The sequence below is a fragment of the Dryas octopetala genome, chromosome 9 (genome assembly GCF_963921425.1).
Source record: "Dryas octopetala chromosome 9, drDryOcto1.1, whole genome shotgun sequence".
NCBI lineage: Eukaryota > Viridiplantae > Streptophyta > Magnoliopsida > Rosales > Rosaceae > Dryas > Dryas octopetala.
In genome coordinates this window covers 14,092,326-14,110,242 of record NC_141374.1, presented here as the reverse complement: position 1 = coordinate 14,110,242, position 17,917 = coordinate 14,092,326, and the positions used below count along the sequence as shown (strand labels likewise).

At 38.3% G+C, this 17,917-nt stretch overlaps 2 protein-coding genes across 6 annotated transcripts; one reads left to right on the top strand and one right to left on the bottom strand.

Moving 5' to 3' along the window:
• Nucleotides 1-1,906: 1,906 nt before the first annotated feature.
• Nucleotides 1,907-6,279, top strand: LOC147274464 (Pentatricopeptide repeat (PPR) superfamily protein). Of its 4 annotated transcripts, XM_086257548.1 has the most exons (3): nt 1,907-5,262; nt 5,663-5,752; nt 5,853-6,279. In XM_086257548.1, exon 1 carries the CDS (start codon nt 1,983-1,985, stop codon nt 5,067-5,069), a length of 3,087 nt encoding a protein of 1,028 aa, XP_086113674.1. In that variant the 5' UTR covers nt 1,907-1,982; the 3' UTR covers nt 5,070-5,262; nt 5,663-5,752; nt 5,853-6,279. The 4 variants fall into 4 exon arrangements, with proteins under 4 accessions (XP_086113674.1, XP_086113671.1, XP_086113672.1 ...); XM_086257545.1 differs by lacking the exon at nt 5,663-5,752; XM_086257546.1 differs by having other exon boundaries at nt 5,663-6,279.
• A 502-nt stretch (nt 6,280-6,781) lies between these two features.
• Nucleotides 6,782-17,279, bottom strand: LOC147274463 (ADP-ribosylation factor GTPase-activating protein AGD1-like). Of its 2 annotated transcripts, none has more exons than XM_086256034.1 (20): nt 16,947-17,279; nt 16,235-16,311; nt 15,642-15,742; nt 14,921-14,991; nt 14,384-14,446; nt 13,820-13,864; nt 12,934-12,999; nt 12,769-12,816; nt 12,579-12,674; nt 12,441-12,482; nt 11,486-11,701; nt 11,151-11,282; nt 10,840-11,064; nt 10,619-10,705; nt 10,200-10,532; nt 8,902-9,047; nt 8,727-8,820; nt 7,948-8,113; nt 7,621-7,870; nt 6,782-7,162 (listed from the first exon to the last, which is right to left on the bottom strand). In XM_086256034.1, the coding sequence occupies exons 1-20, from the start codon at nt 16,989-16,991 to the stop codon at nt 7,024-7,026; spliced, it is 2,442 nt and encodes an 813-aa protein (XP_086112160.1). In that variant the 5' UTR covers nt 16,992-17,279; the 3' UTR covers nt 6,782-7,023. The 2 variants fall into 2 exon arrangements, with proteins under 2 accessions (XP_086112160.1, XP_086112161.1); XM_086256035.1 differs by having other exon boundaries at nt 7,972-8,113.
• Between the last annotated feature and the right edge of the window lie 638 nt (nt 17,280-17,917).

Sequence of the window (17,917 nt, the reverse complement as noted above, 5' to 3'; positions counted from 1 at the left end):
GTTACCCTCAATTGTAGAAAAAAAAAAAAAAAATCAAAAACCCAGATAGACCCCCCCACCTGACACTACCCTGCTCCCTCCCCACCCACACATTGTTGGACGGCCCCCTTCCTCTCTCTTCCCTTCTTTTTCTTACACTCTCTCTCTTCTCTCTAACTCGAAGCAAGGGAGTTTGACGATCTTATCAACTTCCAAATCAAATATGTCATCTGGTAGTGGGGGCTGGCTGACGGGGTGAGTGGATTGGAGGGAGGAGGGAAGGGTGGTATTGGGTGGGTCCTTTTGGGTTCTTTTTAGGCTCAATTACAATTTACCCTTACGAACTATAGGGGTGATTTCAAGATGGTCCTCAAACAAAAAAATCTTTCAAGCGCGTCCACCAGCTTTCATAAATTATGCACCGTTAGTGTTTCCGTCAAATTTTTCGTTAAATGCTTATGTGTCTTTGCTGACTGGATTTTTTAATGACATGGAGTGCCATGTGGATGCCATGTGGAAAACAAAATAATAAAAAATTACAAAACTTGAAAAAATCTGATTTCCTTTTCCTCTCTCCTCCTTCATCTCTCTCTCTCTCTCTCTCTCTCTCTCTCCTTCCCCCACCCAGCCTCCCGCAGCCACCCTCTCCCCCCCAGCCCCAGCCTCACCCCGCCCCTCTCCTCTCTCTTTTCTTTCTCTCTTCACTCTCTTCGGCCACCCCACCCTCACCACAGCCCCTCCTGACCCACCACCCTCCCTTCCCTCTCACTGACCTTCTGTACCAGCCCACCACCACACCCGTCCACCGACCCACCGACCCACCTCCCCCCTCCACCCAGCCCCCAGCCCCTTCCCCGACCCAGCCCTTTCCCTCTCCCCCATCTTGCATCAAACCAGCCCCACCCAGCCCCCTCCCCCAATCCCACCCAGCTAGGCCAATAGTAGCCGCGCACCCCTATGCAGCCCCTGCTTTCGAGCTAGCCTAGCAAGAAAAAAGACAAAATATTCAAGTAAAAAATCCATTGTATTGGATCCGCAGACAAAAAATAAAAAATCCAACTAAAAAGCCCATCATAATCCAACAGACCATGAATTGATGGTGAAGTTAGATTTCCAGATCCAATTCAACTAACGTACTGTGATAATTCAAAAACCAACCATAATCAAAGGAAGAAGACGAAGCTAGATTTGCGACCGGGAGGGGGAAGGTCGCCGGGGCTGGGGCTGGGTGGAGGGGGGAGGTGGGTCGGTGGACGGGTGTGGTGGTGGGCCGGTGCAGAAGGTCAGTGAGAGGGAGGGGAGGGTGGTGGGTCAAGAGGGGCTGTGGTGAGGGTGGGGTGGCCGAAGAGAGTAAAGAGAGAGAGAATAGAGAAAGAAAAGAGAGAGGAGAAGGGCGGGGTGAGGCTGGGGCTGAGGGGGAGAGGGTGGCTGCGGGAGGCTGGGTGGGGGGAAGGGGAGGGTCGCCGGGGCTGGGTGGGGGAAGGGGAGAGAGAGAGAGAGATGAAAGAGGAGAGAGGAAAAGGAAATCAGATTTTTTCAAGTTTTGTAATTTTTTATTATTTTGTTTTCCACATGGCACTCCATGTCATTAAAAAATCCAGTCAGCAAAGACACGTAAGCATTTAATGAAAAATTGGACGGAAACACTAACGTTGCATAATTTATGAAAGCTGGTGGACGCGCTTGAAATATTTTTTTGTTTATGGACCATCTTGAAATCACCCCTATAGTTCGTAGGAGTAAATTGTAATTGAGCCTTCTTTTTATATTTGAGGGTAGAAATGGAATATTTAGGAGAAAAAATTTGATGGGTAGGGAAAGAAAATGGTCGGGTACATCTAGAAGCCGGTTCAATTAAGAAAATTGTGGGCTAACGTTCAAACTAGTCCAGCCCAACATCAGCACCATTGCTGCATCGTCCTCTGTCTTTGCATTTCTCTGATGCCTGCACTTCCATAGCTTAGTAAGCTCACCAAAATCACCATTAGGCATTCGAGAATAAAATGGGTTTAGTTTCACATAGAAACTTCCTTGCATTTCAGCTAAACAATCGAACTGCTATTGCAAAAGCACTTGTGATTTCCATGAAATATTGCACCTCACAGTCAGAGACCTGGAAACAGGACGAGGACACAGCGAGAGAAATCTCTACCATTCTCAAACAAAGCGACTGGCACTACGTTTTGGACTCCTCTGACCTTTTCAAGAAGCTAAACCCTCATGTGGTCCGAGCTGTTCTTCAACAAAACCAACAGGTTGGTGACCCCAAACGCCTTCTCAGTTTCTTTAACTGGTCTGATACCCAGATGGGTGTTCCCCAAAAATTGCATTCTTTTTCGATTCTTGCTGTTGTTTTATGCAATTCCAAGCTGTATGGGCAAGTTCATGGTCTATTAGAGAGAATGGTTAAGACCCGTAAGCCGCCTTTGGAAGTTTTGGATTCTCTTGTCAGGTGTTTTAAAAAGTGTGATGAGTCAGATGGAGTGGTTTTTGAGATTTTAATTAATGTTTTTAAGATGGTGGGTTGCTTGAATGAGGCTGCTGATGTGTTTTTGACTGTTATGCGTGTTGGGATTTTGCCAAGATTGGACTGCTGCAATTCTCTGTTGAACGACTTGTTGAAATGTAATAGGATGGAGCTGTTCTGGAAGGTGTATAATGGGATGTTAGAGGCTAAGATAAACCCTGATTTTTACACTTATACCAATGTGATCAATGCACATTGTAAGGCCGGGAATGCTGAGCTGGGTAAGAGGGCCCTCTTTCAGATGGAGGAGAAGCGCTGCAGTCCAAATGTAAGTACCTACAATGTGGTGATTGGTGGGTTGTGTAGAACTGGGGCTGTTGATCAAGCCTTTGAGGTAAAGAAGTCTATGGTCGAGAAGGGATTGGTCCCAGATAGGTATACTTATTCGGCACTTCTTGATGGGTTGTGCAAACAGAAGAGATCGGAAGAAGCAAAATTGATATTGAAAGACATGTATGATATAGGTTTGAATCCTGACCACAGCTACTATGTTGCTTTGATTGATGGGCTCATGAAAGAAGGTAAGATGGAAGAGGCCTTGAAGATCAAGGACGAGGTGGTTGCTCGAGGATTTAAGTTGTGTGATTCCACGTATAATGTGATCCTTGCTGGGATCTGTAGAATTGGTGCAATGGAGAAGGCAGAAGCTCTCCTCAATGAGATGAATGCTATGGGCATTAAACCTAACACTCAGACATATAACTTTTTGATTGATGCGTATTGTCGGAAGCAAAATATGGTAAAGGTTTGTGAATTACTTAATGAGATGAAGAAGGGGAACTTGGCACCCAATGACTTCACTTATGGAGTGATAATCAATGGCCTAATCCGGTGTGGTGATCTGCAAAGGGCTAATAATGTTTTGAATGAAATGATTACTGTGGGTTTGAAACCAGGTGTTGTTATCTACACGAATGTAATTAGAGGTCATGTCCAGGAAAGAAAATTTGAAGAGGCAATAAAATTATTAAAAGGAATGAGTGAAAAAGGGGTCACGCCTGACGTCTTTTGCTACAATTCCCTTATAATTGGCCTGAGCAAAGCCAGAAAAATGGACGAAGCTAGGACTTACTTCATGGAAATGGTTGAGAGAGGATTAAGGCCTAATGCATATACTTATGGGGCTTTTATTCACGGATACTGTAAGGAGGGGGAAATGCAACTTGCAAATAGGTATTTTGAGGAGATGCTAGGTTGTGGTATAGCTCCTAATGATGTTATCTATACAGCCCTGATTGAAGGACACTGCAAAGGGGGTAACTTAGTGGAAGCCTTTTCAACATTTAGACGTATGCTTGGACGAGGGGTGCTCCCAGACATCAAAACTTACAGTGTCATCATTCATGGTCTCTCCAGGAATGGAAAAATCGAAGAAGCAATGGAGGTTTTCTCTGAGCTCCTTGAGAGGGATCTGGTTCCAGATGTTTTTACTTACAGCTCTCTCATATCTGGCTTTTGTAAGCAGGGAAATGTAGAGAAGGCTTTCCAACTTCTTGAACAGATGCGTCAGAGAGGCATTGATCCAAACATTGTTACTTATAATGCCTTGATTAATGGATTGTGCAAGTCAGGTGACATTGATAGAGCCAGAGAACTGTTTGATGGAATCTCAGGAAAGGGTTTGACTCCTAACGCTGTGACTTGTGCTACAATGATGGACGGATATAGCAAATCTGGAAAATTGACTGAGGCATTTCAATTATTAGATGAGATGCGATTGCATAGGATTCCTACTGATAGTTTCATCTACTGCATCCTCATTGATGGGTGTTGCAAGGCAGGTGATTCGGAGAAGGCCCTGTCTTTGTTTCATGATATGGTGGAGAAGGGCTTTGCTGCCACTTCTTCTTTCAATGCCTTGATTGATGGACTCTGCAAATTGGGGAGGGTGATGGAAGCTAACCAGTTGGTTGAAGATATGGTCGATAAGCATGTGACACCAAATCATGTGACCTACACAATTCTGATTGATTCTCTATGCAAAGGGGGATTGATGAGGGAATCAGAAGAGCTCTTTCTTGAAATGCAGAAAAGGAATCTGTCGCCAAATATTTTAACCTACACTTCACTTTTACACGGCTACAACAGCACAGGAAGCAGATGTAAGATGTTTGCTCTTTTTGAGGAGATGGTGACAAGGGGACTAAAGCCTGATGAAGTATCCTATGGTATGATGGTTGATGCTTATTGCAAAGAAGGTGATTTGGTAAAATCTTTAAAGCTGGTGGATCAAATTTTGGTCAATGGTGCAATCTTGAACAGTAATGCGGTAGATGCACTATTCCAAAGGGAAGGATTTTCTGAAGTGATGAAATCACTTGATGAAATGGGAGAACAAGGTATTGTGCTCAGTCTTGCTACATGTAGCACATTAGTTCGTGGATTTTACAAAGCAGGGAATGCGGAGAAAGCAGAAAGGATTCTGGAGAGCATGCTCAGGTTTGGATGGGTTTCAGAGTCCACTAGTTTAAGTGACTTAATTAATGAAGACCAAAATGAGGCTTGCTCTGAGAATATCCTGAAGCAAGGAACATTGGGAGTTTCTTATCAGGCACAAGTCTAGTTGATTAAGGTGGAATTTCTGGTTCTCTTCTATTTATGGCTCCATGAACCAAATACAAATGCTGGCCCAAGCAGGGTGGGCTTAGCAAGTTGTGGTGGTGGAAAAGCTCTGTTTTTGCAATGTGCAGCTTCCCCATCTCGAACCAGTGATTGTGTACTCCTTAAGATAAGTGGTTGATACAGAGCTTAGAAAGGTAAACTTCCACTTGATATCATTAAGAAACAACATTTTTTAAATATTTGCCAAGCTACATGAAAAAAGAAAAGAATAACTTTAGTCTCTGCTAAATGATAATGTGCCCTAAGATACAGTGTTGTACAGACTCACAGAGTGATAGATTAATCTCATTACATAGAAAATGTATATTTAAATATAATTTAGTTGGACATGGTTACTTTGCTAGTTATATGAGATGTCCATATTAAACTTTTTTTCTTTCTTGTAATAGAACATTGGTGGAATGCTCAAGAATGAGAATCATTTGAATAAGTCATTCCCTTAGTATACATCTCTTAGTAGTTATAATGTATAACTGATTGAATTGATTCACCAGGAAAGGTTAGCCCTGATGGAGGGATTTTTCTTGGGTGCAGATGGAGGGATATGGTTTGAAGAGATCTAAATGATATCATATCTACAAAAATTCGCTCCCGATGAATGTTTCTGTGATATATAAACTGGAAGTTTGTGAATTTTACTACAGATTGGCTTGGAAAAGTTTGTTTTCATGTAGTGTTTTCCTCTTCTGAAAATTTGATGCAACTGCTTTTTGGTTTGAAACAGGCATCCATGCAAAGAGGATGGGGAAGGGACAACAGGGAGGATGCAAGGTGGTCTTATTGAATGCGGTGATTCCAATGATGAAGATGGGTGATAAAGCAAGAGCAGGTAGCAATGTCAAGAGGTGATGGTGCAGTTAACATATCTAAACGAATGTGGCTGAGTCAGTAGCAGTTTTGCTTGTGAGAGAAACCTCTTGGTTTAGGCCCTTTCCATGGTTAGGGTGAATTTGCTGGCTTGCTGGCTGATATTTCCATGGTTCAACAACTCTGCAAGAAATGCTCATTTGCTTAGAACCTCATAGGACATAGGTTATGCCTCCCAAGTCCTAATAGTTGCTGTTATAATGTAGCAAGCGATCTTGTATTTTATAGAATGTATGCGGAATTGACTACGGACTAGGGCAGATGGTGTTTAGTAAAATTGAAATAGTCATCCGTTAAAATTGTCTGATTTCGCATGGTCTACATTTTGTGACAGTTTTCAACCTGTAATGCTTATGTTAAATTCAATAATGAAAATAAGATGTTACAGAAAGATTTATTAATAGAATTTTCAATAATTTTTTAAAATTATTTCAAAATATGTCCTTTATGTTCATAGACGACCTAATCACTACTAATTCAATAATCAATCCACATCTTTCCTCATGACTTTTACAAGCAAGTTATAGTGAGTCCCTTAAAAAGAACCAAGAAAATAAACTAAATTAGATTCGCCATATGGACAGATTTATGTTACATTTGCATTTTATCTGCACGTCATGGTTTAAACGAAGCTTCTTTCCGCAAGGAAAGCATCTGTAATCTTATATACACCAGCAACATAACTTGCTAATGACCTAAAATTCTATAGGGAGAAGAAATCAGATACCGCGAAAAAGTAAGTCAAAAGTAAATTAATAGTTAAAAAGTAAGTCAAAGTGCCTCCATTTACCTCAACCCACAAAACTAAACTGATCTACATACACCAACAAAACAATTTGCTAATGGCCTAAAATTCTATACAAGAAAACAAATCAAATTGAAAGAAAAAAGTACATAGAAAGATACAAAGCAAAGCAAATCAAATTGCCTATATTTACCTCCACCCACAAAACTATACTGATGTACATTTAGGAAAATTAGTTTCCATATTTTCAGTCTGTTCTTGTATTCTTAAATACGGTAAAAAATTATCTCCCCTTCAATTTGAAACCATCATCTGTTGAGTTTGTTAAAAGAGCAAGCATCCCATTGTCATTGGAGGTTGATTCTGATACAAGCTTAGATGGTGTTTTACCTTCTCTGTCAGTGGCTTGAGGATCAGCTCCCCTGAAATTGAATAGATAGAACAACATGAGAGGCCTTTTACAATTATGGAAAGAGATAAACATCATAGACAAACAGGATGTGAATGAATATCAACCAAATGGGTGAAAAACTAAAATGATATAAAACAGATTTCAAACATGATAACCCACCAGGCCATGGTTTTCTAATAGCCCATCAACAATATTATTGACATATATACTGTGGGAAAAGCTAGTCTAAAGATCTTGTTACTAGGGACAAGCTAGTCTCAAAAAGTCAATTGCAGGGAAGATGAAATTTCAGTCATGGAATGGCAAGCCAAACGTGTACATAGAAATTAAACATGCTAATAATCAACAACGACTGAAAAGCTTCCAATTCCACTAAAAATTAAACATACTACTGACATAAATATGTTTGTGTGTGTGTGTGGGTGGGTGGATGGGGGAAGTAGACCAAATGCACAAACAAAAGGTTACCTCATAAGAAGCATCTTTGCAATAGCAGTTTTCCCTCCGATAACGCAATAATGCAGTGGTGTTTGACCTTTTAAATCTGTGGCATTTATGTTTGCACCATACTGTAAAAGTAGCTCTACCATGCCAATATCAGCAGTTTGGCAGGCTAGGTGAAGATGGGAACAGCCCTTGGGGATGTCCTCTATGAGCTGATCTTCACTTTTGTTTGATGAATTTAATTGACTTGATGAAGGCTTGTCTATAGAACTATCTGCAAAGCAACCAAATTCTGATCAATTCATTTCCGCTCATCCAACTGCACTACATTTCCAGATTTTAAGGGCATACCACGTAATGCTTGCCCACATATACCATTGACATCTGCTTCAAAGCTGATAATATAGCGGTAAACTCCTTTCTTGTCATTAGCACGGACACTTTGCCACAAGTGTTGCTCCATTGAGCGGAGCTTCCAATTGTTCTTTGTACGGCGAACAAATAGTTTTTCTGCATACTGAAATTAGAGGGACATCTCAGTTCTAGGTCCCAAACAACAAATCCTATCATGCTTATTACCATTGAAATTTTTGCTACCAATAAAAGAAATTCTATAGAGTGACATAATCATGAAATTAACACATTAACAGCAGAGCAGATTATAGAAGGCCAGATGAACATGCATATAAAGGTCGTGTATGAAATGCATAAATTACGAAACTATCCCATAGAACCTTTCAAATGGATGCCAAAAGAGCAGCACAGCCTTTACAGGGGCTCAGAGCCCTTGCCTCGGGAAGCAGCCAGGTACAGGCTCCATGGGGCCTATTCCTTGCATTGGACCACCGATGGTCTAGCAGCTCAAGGGAGCTGGCTACTGTACTTTTTCATATTTTTATTTCCTCAGGTCCCAAGAAATTTGATGTAAAGGCTCTTTGTAAGTAGGGTTTTTTTTTTTAATTTCCCTCAAAATTTCTTTCTCCCTGTGCATATCATTTCCATTTGTGCTATTATTTCTAATCAAGAAGAAAAAAACACTCTCCTATCTCCATCAGCATCAACTCCATTAAGAATGGGAAATTATAATAGGAAATGCCCAAAGGGAGTAAGAAAATTATATGGAAGAATACCTTTGCAACAATAAACCTCTCCTTTACCGCAATAAGATCATCTTGACAGGGCTTTATCATAAGAAGTGGTTCATTTCTATCAGACTTGGAAAAGCTACATCACACCAACTGACAAGTTATTAGCACAACATGAGTATTAATTTCAATCATATAAAATTATGCATCTCTTAGTTACCCCTTAGGCATGTCATCAGCCTGCAAAGTACTTCTTGAATGCAACATCTCCTCCCAAATTGAGTTTACAAAAGCATTGCCCAATGATTGAAACAAGGTTATGACAGAAGGTTCCCATACTTTCACATCAAGTGTCAGTGACCTAACCTGCATTAAAGGTTATACAAAAGAATTGCCTCAATGAGAAAATTGACGAAAGCATACTACTATGCTAGCACTATTGTAGATAGACATAAAGTACACAATCCTGACACAATTATAAAGTAAGACAACCTTTTTAATATACCTGCTCTGGACGCTTTTGGTTAGCACCTAGCACACCTACAAATCTGAATTGGAAAAGCTTATACACCTGCTCTTATCTCTTATCTATTTCATTAGAATAAGCATACAAATGCTTGTATAGAGATTATGTAAATTCGATTATTACCATCTCAATTGCCCAATTGTTTGAATACAGATTTTCTGAGTTGAAACAAAATGTTGCATAGCTCTTAAGTTGGTTTCGTTTTCAACCTTAGATGACTGAAACAAACTTGGTAAGGCACAATGGGAGAACAAAATTATTATAAAAAATGCACAAGGAGAACTAAAATGAAGAAAGCATTTTTCTTTTTATAATTATCACTTAAAGTTCCATTTGTCTTCAATTAGTAGGTCACTTAAATTTCAGCATGAACCAAAATGCCTCAGGAGGAAAGTAGAATGCAAAAGAACCAAGTGACTGTGCAGTGCTTGCAACTTGATTTGGCTGAAGAAAAATGCATTGGGACTTGATATAACTAAGGCACATACTCACAGGTGAGTACATTGTCAGATCCTGACTCATGTCTAAGACATGCACCCCATACAAATACGCGAGGAAGAATTAGTTCCATAATATCCATGTAACTAATACACAAAAAGAAGAAAAAACAAAATCATCCTATCATTTAGTTAATTTGAGAAAAAAAAAAAAATGTTCAGCTCAGCTCTTTACAAACCAGTTGATTAATTAACAAAGTCTCTCAAAAAGCTCATTATCATGAAAACAAACATTTGCTAGCATCTCTCAAAGGGATCAGAGTATTTTTTTTCTTGGTCTGACTTATGAACAAATCTTTTAAAACTGAAATTTGAACATTGAAACATTTCTTGCTGACTACAAATTTCACAAGATGGTCAATTACAATTTTATGCTTGTAGTTTGGCCTCGCAATCAAACATAAAAAGGTCCAAATTTCCTGCCTCAAGCTTTCAGTTAATAAACTAACACAGCGATAACCATTATATAATATAGATCTGAAACTAGAAACTTGCCTTTGATACATGTACACCAAGATTACGATGAACACCAGAACATTCAATGCAAATAAGAATGCCAAGGTTCAAGGATGCCCAATCTGGTTCAGGTGCACCACAATCAGCACATTTGTCGTTACCACATACTCTTCTCAGTATGTCCATTGGCTTCTCACTTTTCATACTGGACTTATGCGGTTGCAAACTTTTAGAGTTTCGCCAATAATTAATAGTAGGGTTCTTAAGTGAACGTTCCTGAATAGATGTCTGATCAATACCAGAACTTTCTAATAAATTATTCTCGCTTCCAGAGAAATGATAGTCGCTTCCCGTAGGACTAGTAGAGAGACGCTGCCAAATAATTGATTATAACCATTACAACAACTATGGAAATAAAAGGTTGCATATTTTTAAGAATGCACATACTTAACAATTACCCTCTCAGGTGCCTGGAAGCTCAATAATGAAGCAATCACTCCAGTGATTTTCTCAATCCAGTCCATTTGGTCGATTGCATTTTCTGCCTACATCACCAACAAAGTTAAGAATCTACTGCTTTGTGTTTGGTGTGTTCAAGAAAAGCAAGGTTAGCCTTACAATCACTAAATTCACTAATAAACCCGCATATCACATCCAAGCAAAATTTTGAGAAAAATACCTGCAAAGTGTAGATTTTTGTAGGTGATATAATCCTGAAGCAGAATCTTAAGTCTGTCTGGTCTGCATCAACCTTTATTGTTGATGTCAGCAAGTTCACAGTGTGACGTGCAACAGATTTTTCATCATGTACTCCACCATGGTAGTGAGATGAAAGCCATCGGCTCAAAATCCCAGAGCCATTTTCAGAAGAATTATTCTTCTGTGGAGAAGATTGACACCCAGACTGAAACAATATAATTAACATCAAGTAAGCAGTGGGAGAGACATATAGAATAAGCTTTACAACTTATCCTCCAGCTAATGACTTACAGATGGCCGACTCCACGGTTTGCGATAGTAGTACAGCATTCCTCGACTATCAAGAATGAAATACCTTCTTTTCCAGTCACCTCTCAAATTGGAGGAACGCTTTGAGAGATATCCTTGCCGAATGGTTTGTACCTGAAAATGTACTCATATTTATAGGGATGCAACTTAAAACTATTGTGGGAATGTGGAGTGTTGTCCCACATTGGAAAATTATAACAACACTCCACGTTCTCGTAACTGCAATGAAAACTAAAGAATCTGAAATATATAGAGCCTGGTTTCAGTAGAAAGTCATGCAAAAGGAAAGGGAAGATCATATCTGCAATTGCAAGTACCTTCCCGTTTGCAGCAGATTGCATCACCTCCTCTATCACTTTATGAGATTTCCTAGTGAAAGGCTGCATACCATCTCCATTAGGAGAATCATGGACGCCACTCAAGAACTGCCTACTTCCTTGATCAACCTGCCTTCTGTACTCTAGTATCCTTTCATTGAGAGATATCTGCTCCTGGTTGGAACTTTCTCTTGTCTGTTGTGCATAATCCAAAACCTGTAACAAAAAAGAACTAAACTCTTACAAATTAACACTTAAGAGAGATTAATTTGACAGGGAAACCATAAAGTCTCCAACAAGATCATTGATGCTGCTTGCCAAATATGTGATGATACCCATCCTCTTATGGAAAAATATCAAGGGAAAAGGACAAGTAGAGTTGCTAGCCTTGATAGGGCGACCTTTGGCCAGAAAATAGCAAACTCTCAAGCATTAAGGAAGGTAGCTTACAGCATTGTTGAGAGACCAACTCTTAAGTTAAACTTAATTTCTATATCTGAAAGAAAAATTAGTCTCAGAAAAGAAGAGGTTAAATGATTTGATAGTTAAATTCTATAAGAATCAGCTGATTGGCAGTGCAGGTTAAGCAAAAACTCAAGCGGTTACTTTCCATTCGTTTGCATGACCAGGGGAAAATTCTATATCTAATGCTCTTCCAGAAAAAGGTAAACATCATACCACCTCAAATTTTGATTTTGATTTTGAATTCACATCGGAAGGAAAAAAATGCAAGGCATAATTTAAAAATATCTTAAATAAAGGAGGATGGCAGATACAAATAGAAGCCTGGTTGAACGCATGTCTTTTTTCTTAGATCTAAATTGTGGGGGACTGGTCTCCCAGTTACATACTATGTCAAAAGAATGGGAGTACATTATATACTGAATCAAACGCCAGACAATCAAGGAAATGAACCGTTCACTGCAAGTTATAAAGAAAGTTTATATTCACAAACCTGAACAATATATGGTTCCATTGTGTGCAGGAGCTCATATCCCTGCAAGAGGGGGTGGGGGGGAGGGGGGTGAATATCAGAAGCAGTGTATATCCATGGTTTCGCTTTGCAGAAATCAACATATGGTTGTGTCAATACCTGTTTGAAATAACGAAGATGAGCATCCATCACCCCACTAACAGCTTCCAGAAACTCATATCTCGTTCTGGCCTCAATTTCGGAGAGAGCAGAAACCTGGATACAGAGGTACACTATATTATTGAAAGCCTAATTGCTTCTGTATTATATCTTTATTTGAACCAAAATATCTTTGTGAAACTTATCTTACCAGGTTGAAGCGGGCTTGCTCAAATGAGGACCTCGCATTGTTAAATTCCTGGAATGTCTCTCTACCAAATTAGATTTAAAAGGATAATGGTCACCCATGGCAAACTATCTTAATTCAACTTATACAACAGTACTTCAATTCAGAGATAAACCATTTTGGATATACCTCCTCTATACTAGCAGCTATATCCATCCTAGTGCTCTTCCTCAATGACTTAAACTTCTCGCGTGCCTGTGGCCCAGAATAGGCATTAACCTTATAAGTGACAATCAGAAGAAATGGTGGAGCTTAATAGTGTTTAGTTCAGAAAAGTGTCTTTACCAGTAAGCTCTTAATTTAATTTAGAAATGGTAACTTCAATAGGATTTCTAGGTGCCCCGTATGACATCCATTGAGAATTCAGTATTTACTGAGGTAAAAATGACCTAGAAATTACGTCTTTTGATCCCCCAAGGGGACCATTGTTTGGCCATTTTTTCGCAAGAAGTATTACTCTCTTTTTTCCCCTCTTCCTTTTCATTTTTCTCCACAAATAGGGTCTCCAATACCTATTGATATGCAAATATATCTGCTAAAATGATAACCAAATTTCAAATGGTATCCGTATAGATCTATCAATTAGTCAGTTGATATACTAAATACATAAATTAACATACTCAAGGCAATCCGTAATATAAGTATTGTCAGTCTCTCACTCTTGTTTTATTATCAATTAGATTAAATCTCACAATAACAGATTAATAAAGAAATGATTCCTACAGTTGTTGAATAATCTTTCTAAGGAAACTACTTAGCATGAGAAAGGCACATACATAGTGGCTGACACTAAAAAGTCTAAAAGGTGCAGATATTGCTACTCTGAAAGAACAAGAAGGCACCATAAATAATATTCAAGTCTAACAAAAATACATACAGTTGCTGCGCAAGAAATCATATTTTGAATGAAGAAAAAAATAGAAAATTTTTCCAAGAAAATATCTGTCAATGAAGAAAAATAATATATTGTGCAAACTTCAATGTGATGTATGAATTTTTCAGAACTGAAAACCACCTGATCATATATAAGTGAGGCCTTGTCAAACCGCTTTCGGGCTTCCTGCATCAATAAGATACTTTAGCGAAAAAAGGAATTTGTTAGACAATGAGAGGGAAGAAAGGCAATACAGTTGTTAATATTAAACCAATGCCATGTAAAAGTGAAGACCAAGCAACAGTTGCAAGTGTTGTGCGTACACAAATATACATACTCCCATTATAGTCTCAAATAAAAACTTCAAGCACATGATTAGAATTCACCATTTTAGTCCATTTTTTCTGTTGTGACACCTCAAGCAGTAGTTATCCACCATGAGATTACAGGTGTAACTGGAGAATAGCACCTCTATCTTAGTTATGTCATATAGTAAATGATATTGATTCCTAAAACTAGAAACATTATGGATGTCATGGGAAAACTTTCAAACAACCAATAAATTGAGAAAGTAAAGGGAAAAGCTTCGTGAATTTGCAAAGTACACTGTTGAAACAGAAACACAACTACCAAGGACAGTATTTGGGCATTGCCTTCATATATAAAACAAGCACACTTAAATGCTTCACCAGACCAATATTGTACCTTGACATCAGGGAGGTCTTCATTGACAAGGTGCAGCAGCCTATCATTTAGCATGTGCTCTACCTGAGAACAAATTGAGAAACTTCAGCACAGAAAAATCAATCAGAACAGTTCCCTATAACTCAATATATGGTTATCCTGTCGTGATGAAAGTTGCCACCCCTAACCTGACCCTAAAGGTAGATAAATGTGGTAAATTATGACTGGTCACTCAAAACATCTCTTAGATAATGAACACACTTTACATTTTAACATGCATACATGTGGACATGAAGTCCACAAAGATAGGACCCATTTCTCACTCAAAGCTACATAATGGAGGCACAACTGTCAAGTTATTTGTCTCTTACGAACCTACCCTTACACAAAAGACTCATAATGAAAAACAACATGGCTTATGTTCAATAAACTTAAAAAATCAGTAAGCATAACCTGGTAAAGACAAATGTACAAAATAATAAGATTGCAATAAAGAATGGTACAGACAAATATCATTCAATTTATGATTTTGTTCAGCACACCAAAAAAAATTACTACCTGTGTTCGTAAAACTTCCTTGTATGTTGCAATTTCTCTTAAAGCAATTGTGAATTTGGTCATAACATGGCCTGAGAAAATTATTGTGGAATTTATGAGTATTGACAGCAAATTCACAAACACAAACACACACACACACACACAAGTATGAAACCATAAATTATGCTTTTCAGAGTTCTAAATTTAAAAAATTAAAGTCAAACAAGCAGCAGCAGTCTACAAAAGGTATAAGATACACATTACACGTTGTTCAACAATTCCTTCAACTTTGGCTCCTCGAGTTAAGATTGTTAGCTTGATATACATTATTAGCCTATTTCCTAACAAGTTAAGCTTTTGGGGTCTAGTGGTTGTCTAACATGGTATCAGAACTCAGTTTGTAGGAAGTTCTAGGTTTGAAAACCTCCAACCCTCATTCCCTACTACTTTGTTGATTTGCAGGGTGTGGAATGGGGCGGCACCTATATATTTCTCTACATCTTGGTGTTAACTTGAAATACATTGTTGGCTCATTCTCTAAAAGCTTAAGCTTTTTGGGTCTAATGGTTGTCTAACAAAGAGATCATAACGTTATTCACTTCCTAAATATAATGAGCACAAGACTGAGTTTGATCACAACCAATAGGTATCCTGACGTATTATTCTCTTGCAAGTAAGCAGAACATAGGGGAGAAAATATTATTTTTACAACCAAGGAATAAAAAGAGATACAAAGACATACCTCCCGAAGCTGCAAAAAGAGGATCATTGTGCCCTCCCCCAAAAGTTTCAAGAGCAGTTATGAAAGCAATTTCCCCATCATACCCTTCTCCAAGCCCTTCTCTGAAAATTAAATTGGATTAAAAATATATTATCTTTCAAAAATATATGGTCCATTATTAAACTTTTGATAGTTCTGGTAGAATAATCAAAGCTGTGAATAAACTTGTCAATCATGCCACATTTTTTTATGTTTGTGCAGTGGCTATTAATGTACAAACACAAAAACAACCGCCACAAGATCCATTTACTCTCCACAGAATTCTTTGGTTGGAAGGGGGAGAGTGGGCGGGGGCAACTTTTGTTTTAACTTCTTGGAGCCTCTGACCACTTAGAAGATGAAGAGGGTTTAGTTTTCCATGTTCATTTTTTAGCTTTACTCTATTCTTAATGAAGTACATTTATTCACAAAAATGATAATGGAATCAAATACTAAAAAGCATAGTAATTTAATATATCCAAGTCACAAAGAAAGACACAATGCCAAAAAAACCTGATCTATGAGAAGCATTCTCGTCAGATGGAAAGCATAAGGAGATAGAGAGGTGAACATACGTGTACTTTCGACATCCTTTGTAAAACTTATAGCATCTTCCCCTCAATGCCTCTGCACTATCTTCCATTCCCTGTAACTGTTTCAGAAAAGAATACATCAAGCAGCTAACTTCAAGTGTCTAAAGTGTCCAAGCGTGCAAACACACACAGCGGCACATATGGAATGCATATTAACAGTCTGAGAATTAAAAAATATATAAATAAAAAGAAACTAGAAATGCCGAGAAGAAAAGTATTGCCATTCTTCATCTTAAGTAACGAACCATCAACTACACGAGTTCAAATAGAATTAGAATATAAAGATTGCATTACCAACTCAAACTGCCAACTCTCTGATTCATGAACTACCAATTCTTAAACAGATATTCACGGCTGCAGGTGTTACCACACCACCAAAAACCATCTTTTTTCAAAATTTAGGTGACTCTTCCTTCTAAGAAACCACAATAAATTCGGCGCAAAAACGTCCTCGATTTACATTATGCGAAAACTATGATAGCATCTAAATGCCACACCATGTTAACCATAAACTTAGAAAAATATGTAAAATTTGTAAACTGTGACAATACGTCCAGCTACCGAAACAAAAAATTTTGAGCTCCTCTTTTTTCGGAATCGAACACTAGATCCATCTATGACATTTAAAACTGATAATTCAGAGAAATAATAACAATAACAATAACAATTCTCCGAAAACAAAAAAAATGAAAACCTGCTGGCGGAACATTGGCGAATCATCGAGCTTTGCGAAATGCATATTTGGAACGATACAGAGATCGGCCTTGTTCGTCTTGAATTGGTGCAGAGAGAGAGAGAGAGTTATGGCGGTAATGTGGAGGCAAAAGCTTGTTAGTTTTTGAATCTGAAAAATGATTATTATTTTGAAAGTGAAGGAGGTTTGTGCAGTTGAAGATGAAGGTGTCTGCGATTTTTCATGGCCGTCATTGAATGTCACCTTTTTCCTTTTTACTCTCTAACTGTCGTCGTCTCTCTCACCTATACAAGTGGCTTTGCCTTGTTTGTCTGTGTACTAATAACAAGTGTTTTGGACCAGTTCCCACCATACACGCTTTAGCATCTGCAAATTCTACAAGTGTTTAAAACTCACTCATCTACTTTTTTTTTTTTTTTCCTTTTTTACGAAAAATTTGAGCTTGTGTTCTCTTGCGAATTTTTTTATATTAATTTGTGAGTGTTTGACGTTACGTTGTGAAAGTTCGATATAGCATAAACTAAAAGTCTAAAATGGCAAACCCATAAATAGACACTAGTTATCTACCTCAATTTATCTTAATTTTCTTTCAAATGAAAAAAAATGTATTTATGAATTTTCCCTTATGATGGGATTGATAGAGTGGATAATCGAAAATTTTGGAATCTTCTTTAATCTTTTGTCTCCTAAGATTCTTCGTGATATTGTTCCTCCTTTTATTTATAAAGTTGATTTGCATTCAACAAAATTCCTACCTATCTTCCTTTTGTTTGTATTGTGAGGAAATCATAAGCCTCTGTATCGTTTTGTTTTCAAAGGTGAAAGTTGACAAACCGGCTTGTTAGTGACCAACATAATTATTTGGTCCCATAGCCCCATAGCTTTTGTTCCCAAGTGGCAGGACATGAGAACTTTTTGCTTTTGGACTTTGCCACTTTGAAATAATTTTCTTGCTTCTACTTTTGCATCCA